Source organism: Rhincodon typus, chromosome 4, assembly GCF_021869965.1.
Source record: "Rhincodon typus isolate 14 chromosome 4, sRhiTyp1.1, whole genome shotgun sequence".
Classification (NCBI taxonomy): domain Eukaryota; kingdom Metazoa; phylum Chordata; class Chondrichthyes; order Orectolobiformes; family Rhincodontidae; genus Rhincodon; species Rhincodon typus.
This window is the reverse complement of record NC_063335.1, coordinates 74,441,511-74,460,310: the sequence shown is the minus strand read 5'-3', so window position 1 is coordinate 74,460,310 and position 18,800 is coordinate 74,441,511. Positions and strand designations below refer to the sequence as shown.

Sequence of the window (18,800 nt, the reverse complement as noted above, 5' to 3'; positions counted from 1 at the left end):
GAAACGCCAGCTTTCCTGCTCCTCTGATGCTGCTTGGCCTGCTGTGTTCATCCAGCTCTACACCTTGTTATCTCAGCATGGATAAAGAATTGGTTAGTTAACAGGAAACAGACAATGTGGAAGAGTTATGGTATCTTTGCCACCGGACCCAAAACGTTAAGTATGATTTTTTTTCTTCACAGATGCTGCCAGACCTGCTGAGCTTTTCCAGCAACTTCTGTTTTTGTTCTTGATTTACAGCAGTCGCAGTTCTTTCAGTTTTTATGGTATGTTTGAGTTGACAAGATGTGACAAGTAGAATGCCACAGGGATCCATGCTGGGGCCTCCCTCTTTACAGTTTTTATAAATGACTTGGATGAAAAAGCTATTAAATAGGTGCCAAATTATCTATACTTCAGACAGGTAGGAAAGTAAGTTGTGAAGTGAATGCCAAGAGTCTGCATGGGGTTACCAATATGTTCAATAAATAGGTGAAAATTTGACAGAATGCAAAGCAGGAAAATCTGAATTTATCCACTTCACTTTTCTAAACTCGCTGATGTTTTACTTAAATGGGGAGAAATTGCACAACTGAAGTCTAAAGTGAACTTTGTGTCATAGTACATGAATCACAGAAAGTGAGTATGCAGGTAATGTAAGTGATTAAACGGGTAAATGGGATATAAAAGAAGTAGGGATAAAAACAAAGAAGTTGCTGGAAAAGATCAGCAGGTCTGGCAGCATCTGTGAAGGAAAAGAGTTTTTCACAGATGCTGCCAGACCTGCTGAGCTTTTCTTTTTGTTCCTGGTTCACAGCATCCACAGTTCTTTCGGTTTTTATAAAAAATGGGGATATTTATTATGTTTCAATCAAGGCCAATCTTATTCTTCTAAACTCCAGCAGAGACAAACCTAGCCCGTCTAACCGTTCCGCAGACATCCAATCCATTCCAGCTGTTAATCCATTAAACCACTTCTGAAGTGCTTATTAAGGAACCCAGTGCTGCACACAGTATCCTTGATGTGGTCTCTCAAGTGTCCTGTATAATTGTAGCACAACATCCCTGCTTCTGTACTGTATTTCCCTGCGATAAATGATAACATTCTATTAGCTTTTCTAATTATTTGCTGTACCTGCATACTAACCCTTTGCAATTGCAAGGACACCCGAATCCTCCTTCATGTCAGAGCTCTGCAGTTTCTTACAATTTAAATAATATGCTTTTTTTTAATTCATCCTGCCAAAATGGGGAATTTCACATTTTCCCTATTATGCAGTATTTGTCAGACCTTTACCCACTCATTTAAGGAAACTACAATACGATAGGTTATGTCCTCTTTACACCTGCCAACTTGCTTTACTACCTTTTGTGTCAGGAAAAACAATCTCAATTGCATTCTCTTGAGGAAGTTAAGGAGCAGTTATGTACCACCATGAACACAGAGTCTTGTGGCCCTACAAAAACACAAATTGATGTCAAGCCATGATGATTTAAAGGTAAATATTTAGTCAAATGATGTTAACTCTGGGCTTAAAGTAAGAATTCGAGTCTGATGCCCGTACACTGAAAGTTCAGCTATTAATGGTAGAGAGAAGGGAAGGTTGTACACAAGAGTTAGAGGATAATTAATTTTTCAAATAGCTATAAGGGTGGAGGAAGCTAGTTTTAGAATTGGTGAAGCCCTTGGGAGGTCAAAAATTTAAATATTGGACAAATGGATTTCAGCCTACAAATAGTGAGCAGAAATGCTTTGGTGCTGATGATTTTGATGCTCTTGAGAATCCATGTTGACATGTGAATGCTGTTTCAAATTGGCAATTCCCATTGGCCAGGGAACTGGAGGAAATTGTAATCCCTCTGGATATTGGTCAAATAGATTTGCAGCCGATAACAAGTTTTAAACAGTGGTGAATCATACGTATAACATAAAATTATGATAGGGGAGACGGTAAAATAACTTCTTGACGGAGGGATCCGTAACTGAAGACAGGGTTAAAGTAATGGGTTGAGGGTTTAGAAACCCTTGTAACATGTGAGAAGTATTCAGATGTACATTTATGAGGCTCAAGGCTATTGCCTAAGTGCTGGAAAATGGGATTGGAATAGTTAGGCGGTTGTTTTTGACTAGTGGACACCTAATGGGCCAAAGGGCCTTTTTCTGTGCTGTAGATCTCTGACACTGATGCTGAATAATGACCTTGTACATATATCGTGGCGAATGTCTGCTAGCTTAAACAGATGCAAAGAAAATAGAAATGGATCAAAAAATTAAATGCATTCTTCCAGTGTACTTAATCTTTCAAATAAGAAGTTAAAGTTTAAGATGCTTTGCCAAAAGTAGTTTCACGTTTTCAATGCATGACTCTTGTGGCCTTCTGCAGTGGACCTGGTTGTAAGAAAGTCTGTTATACTTTTCCGCTGGAATCCACTGGGTGGTTCCATAAAGAAAATATCACTCCTCTAACCTGCATCAGGCTACTAACAACTTGCACTACTTTTTGCATATGGCCAGTGAGGATGTGACAGCTAAAAATCTTTCTCCACCAAGATGTGTCTGAAGAATCCTTTGCTCCTCCAATATAACTTAAAAACTATAACTGATAAGAGATCCAGTGTTACTGCCCTTTTTTTGTGTAAAGTGGTTATACCCTCTTTATGCCTTGCGTCGATTGGAATATCCAGGATTCTAAGTCAATAACATAAGGTATTCAAAGTGTAATGGGGTCTGTTCCACTAAAACTGTGTGTGTTTCATGTCTGTTGACTTGACTCATTCTTGCGATGAAGGGTTTACTTTACAAAGAAAGGTTGAACAATATTGCATTGCTTGGGAGTATTTAAAATTGAACTTGTTTGAGAAAACTGATTCAGCCATATGGTGAGGAGATAAGTATAACAATCATACAAATTGGCAACACTCTGAGACAAACAGCAATATGGTAACTAAGCATAATCCAAATGGAACTACAGTGGTATCAATTGAATCAGCTGGAGCATGTAATTAATTTCTAATTTCCTTAGGCTTTCAGACTTTTCCCAAAGGTGGTCAGTTTTAATTTTTGAGAGAGATTCACGCATCAATTAGGAAGCAAAGAAATTTGTTGGGCATTAATTTGTGATTTTTCAAGCTTTTTAAATTTTAAAAAGTGGTTACATTTCACACAGTAATAAATGGAAATAGTGATATGGTGATAGAGTGTCATCGATGTATCCATCCACCCTCAGTTTACAGTTCTTCCAAGTTTAGTGTCATCCGCAGACTTGGAAATTGTTACCTGCATGCCAAGATCCAGATCATTAACACATATCGGGAAAAGCAAGGGTTCCACTACCAGTCCCTGCAGAACTCCACTACAAACCTTCCTTTAGCCTGAAAAATATCCATTGACCATTACTGTGTTTTATATCACTCAGCCAATTTTGTATCAATTTTATTTGTTAGTTTTGTATTATAAAATCTAACCAATGGTTACACTAAAGTTTTTTTGTTGAAGTGCAAGCGTTTTCTTTTTTAAAAATGTTAAAATATTTTAATGAAGTTATTTCTGGTTCTAGTAGGTCTTTGCTGCTGAATAGCTATGTGCTTATTTAATTCTGAAGTTTATCCATACTTTTGAGGTACAGTAGGGCCAAAGCCTTCATTAAGATCTCTGATGTAATCAGACCTTGCTGACTGCTTTAGCTAATTATCAATGTACAAATATTTTCATTGTTGTGACACCTAATGAACTGTATAAAATCACTACACTGCTCACAAAGATCATATAGAATCTGTTGGCACTGGTTGAAAGTTGCACAATATCTGGGGGTCAGGTATCCTAAAGTTAGTAGCCTGCAGCCAAAATCATGTCTAACATAAGTGATTGACCAGCTGTCATCCTTCCATCTGAGAGTCATCGTGGGAATGCGGCCCCAGAACTTCAATTAGATTGGATGAGATCATCTACTGCACTTCTAATGACTGAGCAAATCAATTCTAGAAAGGCAAAGTCTGTCACAAATGCACATATCATGATATCTCTTGCACGTAGTGCAGGGTATTTTCTGACAGTTTGCTTTCAGGGCTGCTATCTGCTTTGGACCTTCTAAAACCATGTGCTGGCAATCTCCTGTTCAGCATTCATGTTGCAATTTGTACTGATCATCAGCTAGACTTGCCCCCTTGACATGATTAATGTTTAAATACTTGCATGTCAGTTTTGACAACTCCTTGAATTGAAGCTTTGAGCACCGTGGTGGTCTCCTGGCAGAGACAACTGCCCTGTGTAACACATTTTTGGGGATACAGTCATCTTCCTTCCTGTGTACATGCCCAAGCCAGAAAAATCTCTTTCCTTAATTTTCATCAGCATGCTCACCTTGTTTGAACTTAAAGCCATCCATAAAGAAATCCTTTGTCTTTCCACGCCATACTAAAAATGCATCCTGGACACCAGAGATGGAATTTATTGACTCTGGTAATAACACTTCTAGTAAGTTGCTCCTTGTAATGTGCTATCATCTACGGCTTAGGAAATTATGTAATAATAATGCTTGGTGCACTGGAATCAGAATTGTTTCAAAGTTTAGGTGAAAAACAACTTTTTCTCTTGGATGTAAGTTGATAGAACCCTTTTGGAAGACAGAGAAAACATCAGTGTCTGATGGAGCAAGCACTTCAAAAAACTCAAACTACAGTACAGTTGGTGATGAGGACATATTTGAGGAAATCCCCCAGTTTCCCCATCAAGGTGATCTTCGACTCCCAACTAGTGTGGCAGAAGTTGAAGCCGCCATTAAACGCATGAAGAATGGAAAGGCTGCAGGAGTACTTGGGATTCTAGCAAAGATTTTCAGACTTGGAGGAGCAGTGCTTGCCTGTCATCTCTATTAACTGTTCCTGAAAATCTGGGATGAAGAAGAAATCCCTGCTGATCTCAGGAGGCTACCATCACCACCATCTTCAAGAAAGAAGACTGAGTGGTCTGTGGGAACTACTGAGGCATCTCCCTACTCTCCGTTGCCAGGAAGTTCATTGCCCAAATACTAGATAAGTACCTTTTCCCAGTCTGAGGAAATCCTTTCAGAAAGTCATTGTGGCTTTGGACCAAACCATGGAACTGTGGACATGATTTTCACTCTGCAACTCCAAGACAGATGGCAGAAACAACACCAACTCTCTATATGACCTTCATTGATCTGAGCAAGGGTTTTGACTCAGTCACTCGGAAAGTGCTATGGAAGGCCCTGTCAAAGGTCGCTGTCAAGTGAACTTCTTCAGCATCCCCCATCTCCTCCAAGACAAGGTGTTGTTCATGGTCGTTATTGCTGATAATATGACAGAATCCTTTGAGGTTAAGACGTGTCAAGCAGTGATGTCATCACCTCCATTCTTTTCTCCATCCTCATTGCCACCATTCTTCTTGTCAAGAACCTCCGTGGTGTGAACTTTGCATGTTTACTGGATGACAGCAAACTTTTCAACCTCAAACCTATTGAAATCTAACAAAATAACACCAGCCTCACTATTGGAACTCGGTATGCAGATACTAATGTCATCTCTGCTGTTTGGGAAGAGAATCTTCAAGCCTTGCTTAATGCTTTCGCAGAAGCATTCTGAAGAATTGGTTTCAAGTTTAAGACTCAAATCATTTAATAGTTCTTACCGGGTCAAGTTCTCGTTTGTTCCTCCATTAAGATTAACAGAGAAATCCTCTCAAACTTGGAACTTTCCCCTCACCTGGGAAGCTACCTCTTAGCTAAGGCTGATATTAATTCAATACTGTACATCATGTTGAGAATACAGGCCTTGTGGATAAGCACTTGGTCCTATGGGGCAGTTTGATAAAAGCAAAATACTGTCGTCATTGGATATCTGAAACAAACACCGGAATGCTGAAGGAACTTGGGTCTGGCAGCATCTCTGAAGAGAGAGAGAGAGATAATGTTTCAAGTTTGGTATGACTCTTCTTCAGGACTGTGGGGTAGTTTGTTGCTTTTTCATGCTTGTTTTGCTAGTTGCCAAAGTTGATGCCTGCCTTTCCAATGTGTATACTGAGTTCTTTATCAAGAAACAGGTTGGCTGACACCATAACTCCAAGATCGCTGTTTCAGATGGTGTGGTTGAGTCTGTTCACAGGTACGGGTACAACACCTTGTCCCATGATTAGTTTCCTTGACACTGATGGTGAGATGGAGCATATCACGGACATGGGATAGACAGTGAGCCTTCTGTCTAGGAAGCTATAACAGCATCCATTCAGAAGTTCCTTGATCAGGATATTTGTCTTTACTTTCATCTTGATGGGTTGAGGAGTGTGCTGAAAAATACAGAATTGTTTTTTAATTCGTTTGGTTAGTTGTTCCATGTAACACGTCATTATCTACAGCTGAGGAAATGAGGTCAGCAATAATTCTTGTTGCAGAATGAGAACGGTTTTAAGTTTAGATGAAGAAATGGGTGCAATATGATATTGTTAAATCTTGTTATACTTACTTGGTATAAATGCCTCTATTTAAAAAAAATAGAAAAACTGCTACGTTCACAGTTTTGATGTCAAGACTGTCATCTTTGGAAAAGAGACTGTACAGATTTTCAGGGTTTCCCACAGTTTGGATATTAAATCATGTATCCCTATTTCATCCTCATCAATCCAAGAATAGCCTTTTCATTCACATGCTTTCCTTGTACTGGGAGTTGAGAACAGAGGACGCAAGAGGAAAAAAACTAAGACATTGTATTGTTAATTTAGTTTACTAGCTATCGTTATTTTGTATATAATTATCATTTAACAGGCTCAGTATTTATGAAAGCAAAGTTTTTCTCATGCCAGTATTTTCAAACATGCCATGTTTTCAGTCAATTCTAGGTTTTTAGACATCCAACGTGTAGTAAAATGTAATTTTGCATTTGAAACAGTCAGTTGACCTTGCAGATTACTGCTTGGTGTGTACTTTTTATTTACAGTGTAGCTACAATGTTGTTACATAGTTATTGGGCAGTACAAAATGGCCATTGAGAATTGAAAAATACAGTAACAGTTCACAGTGAAGTATACAAAGTACAACTTGTTGTGAAATGTTAGGTTTTTCTCAGGGTCAACATCTCATTCTTCCGGTCTGCACCTGTTTTTTGGCATTACTATCTTTCTTTTTCCACCAGAAAAATCGTAAGCGTTGTCAATCCTGGTAGTGGACCAGGAGTAACCAAACTAAATGTTTGCAAAAGGTACAAAGTGTCGTACTTGCTTACTCCTTATTATTTGCAATTAAATACTTTACTCCATGTGTATACAGAAACTCTTATTAAATAAAATAATTTCATGCATCAAACAGTAACAACTAATCCAATGTATTGAGAGTTAGATTGCTAACTCGCGATTGTCTAAAATTTCAAAAACCAATCATACCTGAATTTCCTTGAAGTAAGTATGACAGCCATGGCTAAGCACAGTTACCAGTAGATTGACATAAGAGCTAATTAAGTTATGGAAAAGCTATTCTTTCGGCCTCTTCCCACCTTGTTCCTCCACACCCCTTGTTGCCCCTTGACTACTTGTCTATTTAGAGAGTGCTGAAATTAATTTGGATTAAATTTAAACCTGTTAAACCTTTTAAAGACTAGTATCTTCTAAATAAAGTGCTTTAACTACCGAAAGATCACCTTAGCTGCAAACGATGTTGGAAAATTGATGGGAAGAGTTGCAAAAATTTTTATCTTCAGACACCTTGCATTCATTATGAAGGACAGTTGAATCTTTTTGAATGCTTATTTTGACAAATAGCCATATCAGTTGATGGTGTCAAATGGTGTTACAGGTAAAACTTTCCCCATCAAAGCACTAAATTGCATTTTTTAAGTTGCTGGTTTTACAATTAAGTTACGCCAAACCAATTTTGAAATTTAATTTGCTCTTTGTCCCACTGAGTCTTCGTCCGAGACTGCAGCTGTGTTGATCTTGCTGTCAACAGCTGTAGTTTATAAGTGAAAAGAACATGTTTTGAATTTCAAACAGCTGACTGAAAAATGAGATGTACATCTCAGCTGTCTGAGGCTGGTGAAGCCTAGGTGAAAGTTAAATATACTTGCATGCTTTTTTCCATAATCCCTTAAAAGAGTAGGGAAACGAGTGTTTGTGCCATCAGGAAAGCAAGGCTGCATGGGTTTCACATGTGTAGTTTTAATGGGCATGGCAATGGAACATTGTTCCCTCACCAATGGTGCCTTTTGCTGCCAAATGTGTTTCATTTTTTACTGGTACTGTTTAACAGTAGAATAATCTGGAAATAATTTCTTTTGCAAGAAGGTGGAAGTTTTAATTTTTCCATTCAGATGAAACATGATTTGAATTTTTTGATGAGTTTGCCATTAAAAAGATTGCGGTGTCTAATTGCCTCACATATAGCTGCCTAAAAGTTAGTTTAAAAAGTCAGTTACTGGTGCTGCAGCCTGTTATCTTGAAATGGCTGGAATTCTTTCAATTGTTTGTGATTAACAACCTCTCTCTCGCCTGCTCTTGTATTTACATTAATGATTTGACTTTAATGTTAGGGGAATTGTTGAACTTGAGACTCATGAACTTGTCATCAAAGCAGTGGCTTTCAAATTTTCTTTGGTCAGGCACTCTACGCGAATGTCAGTAATTCTAGGACCTTACTTCCTTTCCAAAGGAAAGCAGTACTATAGGGCACTGCCTAAAACATAGGACCAAACTGTTCAGGAGAGATATTAGGAAGCACTTCGACTCACCAAGTGGTAGAAGTTTAGAGCTGTATTTCACAAGTAGCAGTTAATGCTGGATCAGTTGTTAATTTTAGATGTGAGATAGATAAACATTTTTGTTAAGCAAAGGTATTAAAGGATATGGGCCAAAGGTAAGTTGAGGGGCTGAATGGACTACTCTTGTTACTACTGGGAACAGAGGAACAATACTGGAAACAAATTTCACAATTATATAGTCATAGAAATTGTTATGAAGTCATAAGATGTTGACTATATAAATCTAAAAGGACCAAAGACCTTATCAGTTCCACTTTAATGTGCAGTAGTTGCTGTCATTTTAGCAAAATTATGATGAATACCTGCAACATTTTCACAAGTCCAAAATCAGGATAACTATCTAAGCTGAGGGAATGCTACATCATTGGAGTTGCTGTCTGTTCTAGGGTTATTCTAAACAGGCCCACTCTCCATGGACCATTTATTCTTGTGGGCATTACATGTCCCATAAAGATATTTGAAGAGCAGGGAATTCTACTGGTATCCTGGGCAGCATTCAGTAAAACAAAAATAATCATTAATTATTATTGAAAAAGGACACATTTAGCTGAAGCCTTTTGACTTGTACTCCATCAGAACAATTCAAAGGTAATATTAGCAAATTGTCCTGATGTATGCAAGATGAAAAGCTTGAACAAAATGTCTTTTTATTTCAGGAATATTCAAGTTCTGTACTGCCACATGACTGTTATCATTTAAATAAAAGCAAAATACTTCAAATGCTGGAAATCTGAAACAAACAGGGAGAACACTGAAGAAACTCATTCGGTCTGACAGCATCTGTGGAGATAGAAAAACCGTTAATGTTTTGAGTCTGTATGACTCTTCTTCAGAATTATTATCATTTAACTCATTTGAACTTTTTTTTATATGTAAAATAATTTCCATGTTTGCCTATGTAATTTATTTGGGTGAATTGACTTGTGAGATGTAGCTAAGATGTTCTATATTAAGTCAAGACTTTATTACTTAAAGACTTTGCAGCTGAGCAATGTTTAAGGTTACAACTTGTGAATTTATTGGTGATTGGTGTTGGTAATTCAGACTAATTTTAATTTGTCACATTTTGGTGAAGATCAAAGCCTGTTGGAATGGTTTCAATTTTTGGTTTTGATTTCCTTCTAATTAGGATAATTTCTTTTGAGGTTTCCTTGTTTCTGAGTCTTATTTTCTCAGGTGGTCACATATCTTGGTGTTGAACATTTGTTTTAGGAAGATCAACTTCAGTCTTAGCAGATATCACAGAGCTAGCTGAACACTGAAAACTGAAAAGTTACTGTACGGTTCTTTGTAAGTTGATTAACAAGCTGGTAGTGTTCATATGTCAATTGAATTCTGCTCTCTTAAAGGGCAATCAAGTATCCTCTTCAGGAGGAAGTGACAAGAGTTCATTCCCAAGCTCTGATAATTAACAAAATTTAGTTGATTTTCAGAAACAGTTGGAGATTGCAATATGGTAAGCGGTAATTAAGGAAGACTTTCCTTCTGAAACTGGGGCAGCTAATTCTAAAGGTTTAGTTTGATGGTTGGATCGAAAGGTAAAAGAAGAGCTCTTGAGGTAAATAAAGGCATTCAGACAGATTTATGTCAAGTTGTCAATATTGAAGAGTCCATTTTGTACATTTTAGTAAGTGGTCTTGTTCAATGTTATGTACATAACAAATCTGCCCATTGTAAGGTTTTATCAGTTGAAAATGCCCATTTTTATAAGAATAAAATGCCGCATACTTATTCCACAGTCAGTAGTGAGACTGCTTAAGAGTAAAAATTACCTTGGAGTTGGGGAGAATTGAGCATAAATTTCATAAATAATACTAACCACCGTTGCAACGTGAACCCTGCTACATTCTCAAAATCAAAACCTCTCTGCACAAAAATGGAAACATTACTACAAAATTGATTGGTATTTTGCCTTTTAAACATAACACATCATTTAGGAGCAAGAGGAGGCAATTCAGCCCGTTGAGCCACCTCCGCCATTTAATACTCCAGATGTAGCCTCAACAATGCGTTATACAATTGCAACAACATTTTCCTACTTTTATACTCCATTCCTTTAGCAATAAATGCCAAAGTTCCATTTGCCTCCTTACCTGTAGTACCTGTTTTGCACATGGTTCCCTTACATGATCCTCTACTCTGATGTACCAATATTTACTAACCATTGATCAGTCTTTGTGATGTCCTTCTTCATGGTTGTGACCAAAGTTTGGAAATGTGAGAACTTGAGCCTCAGCATTTGACACTTAAAGCCTGGTAGTGTGGTGAAGCTTTTTTATTGTCCAATAAATATTAAAATACTTTAAGTTTAATTATCGTGTACTTCAACTCAAACCAATTGGTCTAATCTTTTTACGTTTGCATCCTTTATTGTTGCTGTTATAAATACAGGCAAGTGCACTGTTTGTACCCCGTGTGATTTTTTTTTTCCCCTTTCAGTTAGTTGTAAAATGTTTAAATTAGTTGTATTTCTCTGTTCTGTTTTTGCCTATGTATTTGGTGTTTAAAGCCAGTATGATATTGGTTTTACAGCGTATACTTTTTATTTATTTGCAGCTTCAACCATGGGTTGCATAAAGAGCAAGGAGGACAAAGAGCCAGCTATGAAGTACAGACCAGGTGATGCTACCGGAACTGTTGGTACACACATTACTCAATATGGTCCTGATCCCACCCAGCTAACACAGTCACCAGCATCAAAAGGACCATCTGGTAATTTCAACAAGCATACCATAGCACCATTTGGTGGGTCAGCTGGTATGGCACCGTTTGGGGGGGCCTCTTCATCATTTACAGTTGTCCCCAGCCAGTACCCAAGTGGTGTTACAGGTGAGTTACGGCACCAGCTTTTGAGAATATAATGTCTTTCTACATTGTCATGCAACAATTTGCAGACAGATTCTCATACTACAGAATGACTTAATATTGAATATTAGACTTAACAAGTTGACCAAACAGACACATCATTGGCTTGTAGAAATTTTGTTTTTAAAAAAATTACAATTGCTACAATTTCATTACATCTTTCACATTTTGGCACTGTAAACCAAGGGAACAGATGTGTAGATGAGGGCAATGAGGGAAGACAAGATTGAGGTGTATAAGTTTTTTTTACCGAGGCATAGTGGGATTCTGGAACTCACTGCCCTGTATGAGTGGTAGAGGCAGAAAACCTCAACATTTAAGTCAAATTTAGATGTGCTCTTGCAATGCCAAGGCATACAAGACTATGGAGCAAGTGGTGGAAAATGGGATTAGAATAGTTAAGTGCTTGCTTTTGACCGGTGCAGACTCAAAAGGGCCTTTTTTCTATGTCGTAGACCTCTGTTGAACTAAAACTTCCATCTTGGCTATTGTTTTAACTTGTAATTTTAAGTTCTTGGCCATGTTTTGTATTTGACTTGAAATTTAGCTGCTTCAGTGTTTAACGCTAACTAGAAACATGATAGCTACAGGTATAAATCCAATTTAAAATATTGTTATCTTCTCTGCTTCTTACAGTTGGGACAAATGTTTCAGGCATAGTGATGAAGTAGTGGTTTTTCCAGCAATTTGTTGTTTTTTGTTTGAGCTCCAGCCTTGGCAATTTTTTTTTGTTTTGTTGTACGCTAGTGAAATAAGACCTGATGCATATGGACAAGTTAAACCCCTGCAGCGAGTGATTGTACAAAGAAATTAAAACATTTATTTGCTCGATCTCCGTTCTATTATGTTTTCTGAGACCACACACCCAACTGTGTGTGCTAACTTAACTTGATTTTGGTATTGCTTTCCTTTCTCTAGAACTGCTAACTTCAAAAGTTCACCTTTATCTTAGCTTACAGCTCTAGACAGAACTGCACCTTACAATCTCCCAGTTTGAAACCTCACTACCTGTCCATTTGTCTCTTTTTCTCCTATATTCTTGAGTATTCACAGGAAGTAGAAGGGTGGGGCCTCCGACTTCTTCTTTGTTCAGATATTCGCCAGTAGGCTTGTCAACCAAACAGACCTACCACTTCTTCCAAGAGTATATTCTCAGCAGCCATCCTGGGTTCACATCAATGGAATTATTCCTACTGTAACAGGTGTGTTTTTTGTTAGGCCATCAGAAAAAATGAATTGCTTAATGGTCCCTATTATTGTGGACATTAATATATAAAGCCTTGTGTTTACTTCTGCAGACTTTTTATTAGTAAACTTCTTGTGAATTATCTTTTTGCAGAAAAATGCACATATTGACTATAATTCCATCCCAAATTCTTCATGTGAAATGAAATAATCAAAACTTCAAATCTTGATAAATCACTAAAGCAGTATTCCTAGCTATTACACTGGTTCTTCTTTATGGCCGCTATCTTGCATCTTATCTTGGCGTATTTGTGATTGTTAGGTGAGGAATTAGACTCTTGTTTGCCCCCAGGGCTAAGCTAAATAGAATGTTAAACATACACAGTCGAATTTAACATATGTAATCTTGCAGGCAGAGAGTTCCAGATTCCCACCACCCCCTCAGTGAAAAACGTTTTCCTCTCATTCCTTCTAAGCCTCCTGAACCTCTGCTTAAATCCATGCCCCTGGTCATTGAACCCTCCACCAAGATAAAAAGATGCTTCCTGACTACCAGTCTATGCTCCTTATAACTTTATACATCTCAATCATGTCTTCTCTCAATCTCCTCTGCTCCAAGGAAAACACCCCCCATTCTATCCAATATCTCCTCATAACTAAAATTCTCCAGCCCAGCAACATCTTGGTATATCTCCTCTGTACCCAATCTAGTGCAATCACATCCCTCCCATAATGTGGATTCCAGAACTGCACACAGTACTCAAGTTATGGCTCAAGCAATGCTTTATAAAATTCCAGTATAACCTCCCTGTCAAACTCTCTATGCCTTGGCTGATAAAGGCAAGTATCCCATATGGCACCTTATCTATTTTATCTACCTGTTCTGCTGCTTTGAGGGACTGGTGAGCATGCACATCAAAGTCCCTGTGAATCTTGAACACAAACAAAGTTGCTGGAAAAGCTCAGCAGGGCTGGCAGCATCTGTGAAGGGAAAAACAGAGTTAACGTTTCCAGGCCCAAAAGTTGAAGGGTCACCGGACCTGAAACATTAACTCTGTTTTTCCCTCTGTTGCCAGACCTGCTGAGCTTTTTCAGCAACTTTGTTTTTGCTCCTGATTTACAGCATCTGCAGTTTTTTCAGTTTTCCCTGTGATTCTTGGTACTTTCCAGGGTCTCGCCATTCATCATGTATTCCCCTGCTGGTTTGTCCTGCTCAAGTAGATCACCTCACCCTTGATTGAATTCCATTTGCCACTGATGAGCCCACCTGACCAGTCCATCTATAGCTTCCTGTAATCTAATGCTGTTGTCCTCACTATTTACCATACCACGGATTTTTATATCACCTGCAATCTTATTGATCAACCCTCCTGATTAGAATTTAAATCACTTATATATACCATTAACAACAATGGCCCCAACACTGATTCTTGTGGAACCCTACTGAACGCAGGCTTCCAGTCACACATATGCCCTTCAATCATCACCCTCTGCTTCCTGCCACTCAGCCAATTCTGGATTCAGTAGCCAACTTTCCTTGGATCTTAATGTGATGATTCATAGACTGCAATCAGTTGGAAAAGTTGACAAAATATCAGTCTGGATTCATATACTCCTACTCCTCTTTCTTATCTCTGAAAGACAAGCTGCTGCTTGGAGTGATGTCTGAGCAGAAAAGATCCTCAGTGGGAGCCCACAGAGATCTCTTGGAGCTGCTGTGATGAATTTTATACATCCCTTGGAAGGCTGGATACGATTGTTGTTTATTAAAGTTGTGCATGACAGCAAACCTTTCAAACCTGTGAGCTATACTACCAAGAAGAACAAGTAGCAGATCCACAGAGCACAACCATCTGCAAGCTGCATTCCATTCTGACTTGGAACTGTATCATTCTTTGTTCATTGTTGCATGGTCCTGAAAGCCCCTTTCCAGCAACACTGCAGGTGTACTATATCCTAAGGACTTCAACAATTCAAGCCAAATGGGGATGGGCAACAATTGCTGGCCTAGTCAGCCGCACCCCATGAATAGGTGCTTTTGTTTTAAATATAATTGTTTTTCATAAAGCGAAAGTACAATAATTCAAATTGAAGGTAAACTGGTTAGTCATTTAATAAGGAGCTGGCAGTTAGAGTTCAACTGTGTGTGTAAGTGATACTTTTATGAAGAAGACCAATGACTTGAAATGGAGCAGGTTTCTGCTTTACGTAACAGCAAGAAAGATGTCTTGGAGTTTGGTGGGTCGATCAAACCATAAGTTCACTATTTGCTAGTGAAGAAACAAGTTAAATGTTCACATTTATAACTAGGGTTGAGATTGTTTCAAAGGAGTTCATTTTAAAGATGGATCTTGATCTTAATGAGGCTGTCTTTGGAGCACTGTGTTCAGTTTTGATCTCAAAATTACTGGAAAGATGGAAGGCATCCAATATAAAGTTTTGAAGCTAATTCTTGAAAATTGAGGATGGAGTCATGAGTTAAGTAAGAGAAGGGGTTATTGTCTTGAAAAAGGTATAAGGATTGACATGATGATGCTCTCTACCATTTTCACAAATAAGAGACCACTTGAATCCAAGAAAGATCTTTTGCCAGCCTCAGGGTTTGAGGAACAATGAACGCAGTCTAGTATTAATATTAAAATAAATAAATGGACAATTTACAAAAATGGGTAATAGAATTGGTGGTCATACTTCTAACTGGCTTTCTGGAACAGAAGCATATTGCAATTCCTTTAATTTTGTTTAAATAATCTCCTGTCTACTGTTCTTTGAAACGCAGAACCAAGTAAACAATAACAAAATACCTCCATATTAAAGGTGTTAAAGAATGCAAGCTCCAAACACTCAAGGGTACTGAAGTCCCTCTGGATACTTGTTCTCTTCCTCTTTCTGACTCCATCCCTTCATCTAATCTAATTTCTTGCTGCGTATTCACTGTACGCTCTAACTTTTCTCCTTCTTCTGAACAATTTGCGCTCAACAAAGTACTTGGCTTTATCCTTGACGCACCTTGCCTCAATGAATCTCGAGTACAACGTGACACTGAATTCTTCTTCTGTCATCTTTGCCTTTGTGTCCACTTCTTTGGACAGGAATCTTTTCCTTGCCACACAACCCTTTCACCTGTCTCCAATACTCCCCCCTCCTTCTGGACCTCTGCCTCTGTTCTTTAGCCTGGAGCCAGAGCCTGGACTCCTTGTGCTGGTGGGCCGGTACCTGGAACAGGGACTGTTGGCAACGTCGGTGAGACAGCAAGAGCAGCAGACGAGGGACTCTTTGAGGTCCAGAACATCTTGCAAAGACCTTGCAGAAGGCGTGACGCTGTGCTTAAGACCCCAATTTGAACAGAAGATGAACTCTAAGTAGTTTCTTTTTATTCTTTTGCAGCTGAAAATGCACTGGATCATGACAGCCAAATGCTTTTCACTGTACCTTCCTAGATATGTGACAATAAAATCATCCATTCATTTAGCCTGCACTTGATCTCTTCATTGAGAGCTGTCAATGTGACGTTGGTCACCTTAATTTTTCTGTTTCCCCTTGTCCACTCTAGCCTGTCACCCTCTGAGCTTGCTTCACTCCATTACTTCAGGTCCAGGTCCAGGCCCAACCCCAACCTTGTTATTAATAAGGATGGTATGGTTCTGATGTGGAGTGTTAAGATATACCTGGTAAAGATGTGCAGAGGTAGGGGGGTGGTGCTGTATCCACAGAAATATCTAGGACTTCCATTACAATAACTATCTTCCTCTTACTAGCGTATGTGTCCTGGGCTTTAAGCAATGTTTCAACTAAGTACAATGCTAATTCAAAGAACAACCCCTTATTTTCTGCTTAGGAACTTTACAGCTTCCAGGATTCATTATTGAATTCCATAGCTTCGCATGGCTGTTCTCCATTTTTCTTGCATTTTCTTCTCTACCCCGTCTCTCCGTAATTTTGGCTTGTTGACTTTGCTCTTAGTGGAGAGGAACAATTCTCTCCCTTTCACATCTTAATTTACACCTATCTTCTTTATCAACATTATCTCTTTCTGCTCCTTGCTCTTCCTCCACCACTATTAAAGTACATTTTTTAAAAATTTCCAAAACTTTTCAGTTCTGAAGAAGTCATACCCTGAAACGTTAACTCTGTTTCTCTACCAACAGAATACTGCCAGATCAGCTGAGTGTCTCCAGCATTCTGTTTGTTTCAGATTTCCAGCATCCACCATTATTTTGCTTTTATAATAGAAAATGATCTCCATATTTGCTTTCAGCTTTTCTGCTCTAATAGTGACTTTTTTTTACCTTTATTCAAATCGTCTGCCATCACCTTGGACAAGATTTGTTTCTATTTGTAAATGAATTATGACTATTCTCAGTTCTAATGAAATATCGTCAGCCTGAGACAATATCTGTTTGTCTCCTCGGATGTTGCCAGACCTTAGTCTCTCCAGCATTTTTAGTTTATGTTTATCTTGTTTTCTCCAAAATACAGTACTGGCTAGTGGTTCATGTTTCCTTCTCTGAATGCTTTCTTCTCCCCATTAAGTTGGAGCTGCCTAAAGACTGTCTGTGTTTTCCTTCATTTTTCTCTCCTATTCTATTCCTTTAAAGACTTCCTTTTGCACTTCTCATCCATTCCGAACCACGTTTTGCTGATTACTCTAGAGTAAAGTTGTTAAAAACCTTAAAATGGTGCACCTTTCAAAACATAGAAAGTGGGAACTGGAATAGAACATTCAGCCCTTCAAACTTGCTGCGCTGATGGCTGATCATCCACTTCAGAACACTGTTCCTCCTTCCTCACCATACTGTTTGATCCCTTTAACTAAATCCTTCTTGAAAACATTGTGGTTAGGCCTCAGTTGCTTTCTGCGACAGAAAATTCCACAATTTCACTACGTCCTGGATAATGAAATTTCTCTTCATCTCAGACCTAAATGAGGCCAACCTTCCTCAGATAAGGAGATCGAAGATGCACAGAATACTCCAGGTGCAGTCTCACCAATGCCTTGTTCAGTTGAAGCAGGACATCCCTGCTCCTATAATCAAATCTTCTTGCTATGAAGGCCAGCATACTATTTACCTTCTTCACCATTGCATGCTTGCTTTCAGCAACTGGTGTACAAGGACATCCAGGTCTTGTTGCACCTCCCCTTCCCCAAACTATCACCATTTAGATAATTTGCCTTCCTGTTTTTGCTACCAAAATGGATAAACTCTTATTTGACCATGTTATACTTAATTTGCCCACTCACTCATCTTGTCCTGATCTCAGTGAAACTTCTGGGTGTCATCTCCTCTCCTCAGTTCACCCTCCAACCCAGCTTTGTGTCATCTGCAAACTTGGAGATATTTAGTTAATCATGAATATATACTCAATATATATGTGCGTGTGTGTATACATTTTATATATAAATTACATATATATGGAATATATGTATGTATATGTGTGTACAATATCTGAGGTCCAAGCACTGATCTTTGTGGTAACCCACTGGTCACTGTCTACTGTACTGAACTGGATAGAGAACTGGCTGCCATTCAGAAAATAACCTGTTCATTCCTCCTGTTTTCTGTCTGCCAGCCAATTCTCTATCCATGTGAGTACACTTACTCCAATCCCATGCAGTTTAATTCTGCATACTAATTGTTCACAAGCCTTTATTTCTCTCTATAGTACTCAAATAAGTTTCTGGTTCTGTGTCAACCTAATCTGAACCAATGATAATTTTGCAAACTTGCAACTGATTAATCGTGATAAATTTTTCCAAAATTCAATTTTGATAGATACCATCTGGAGCTCTTAATAGTTTCACCTTAATTCTGCTGGGTCTACTAGCAATCTTAGCATCATTGTTTGTTTGCATTGCAGTCTCGCATAATGGCTTCTGAAACTGTTTCCTTTGTCATATCAAATATTTTTCTTCTCACATCTCTTAATCCCGTCTGAAGCTGAAGTTATAGTTTTGAATGCTCCTTCCTTAAAATAGGGACTGTTCTCCTTTCTCTCCCTCTGCTGATAAC

The 18,800-nt window shown here is 38.4% G+C and overlaps 1 protein-coding gene across 1 annotated transcript in view; it reads left to right on the top strand.

Moving 5' to 3' along the window:
* The window catches only part of LOC109928895 (tyrosine-protein kinase Yes), a 77,505-nt gene that overhangs the window by 22,574 nt on the left and 36,131 nt on the right, over positions 1-18,800 (top strand). Inside the window, exon 2 of the mRNA XM_020528824.2 lies at positions 11,296-11,568. Within this exon, the coding sequence (XP_020384413.1) occupies positions 11,304-11,568 (265 nt within the window). The 5' untranslated portion in view covers positions 11,296-11,303. The remainder of the gene's footprint in view (positions 1-11,295; positions 11,569-18,800) is intronic.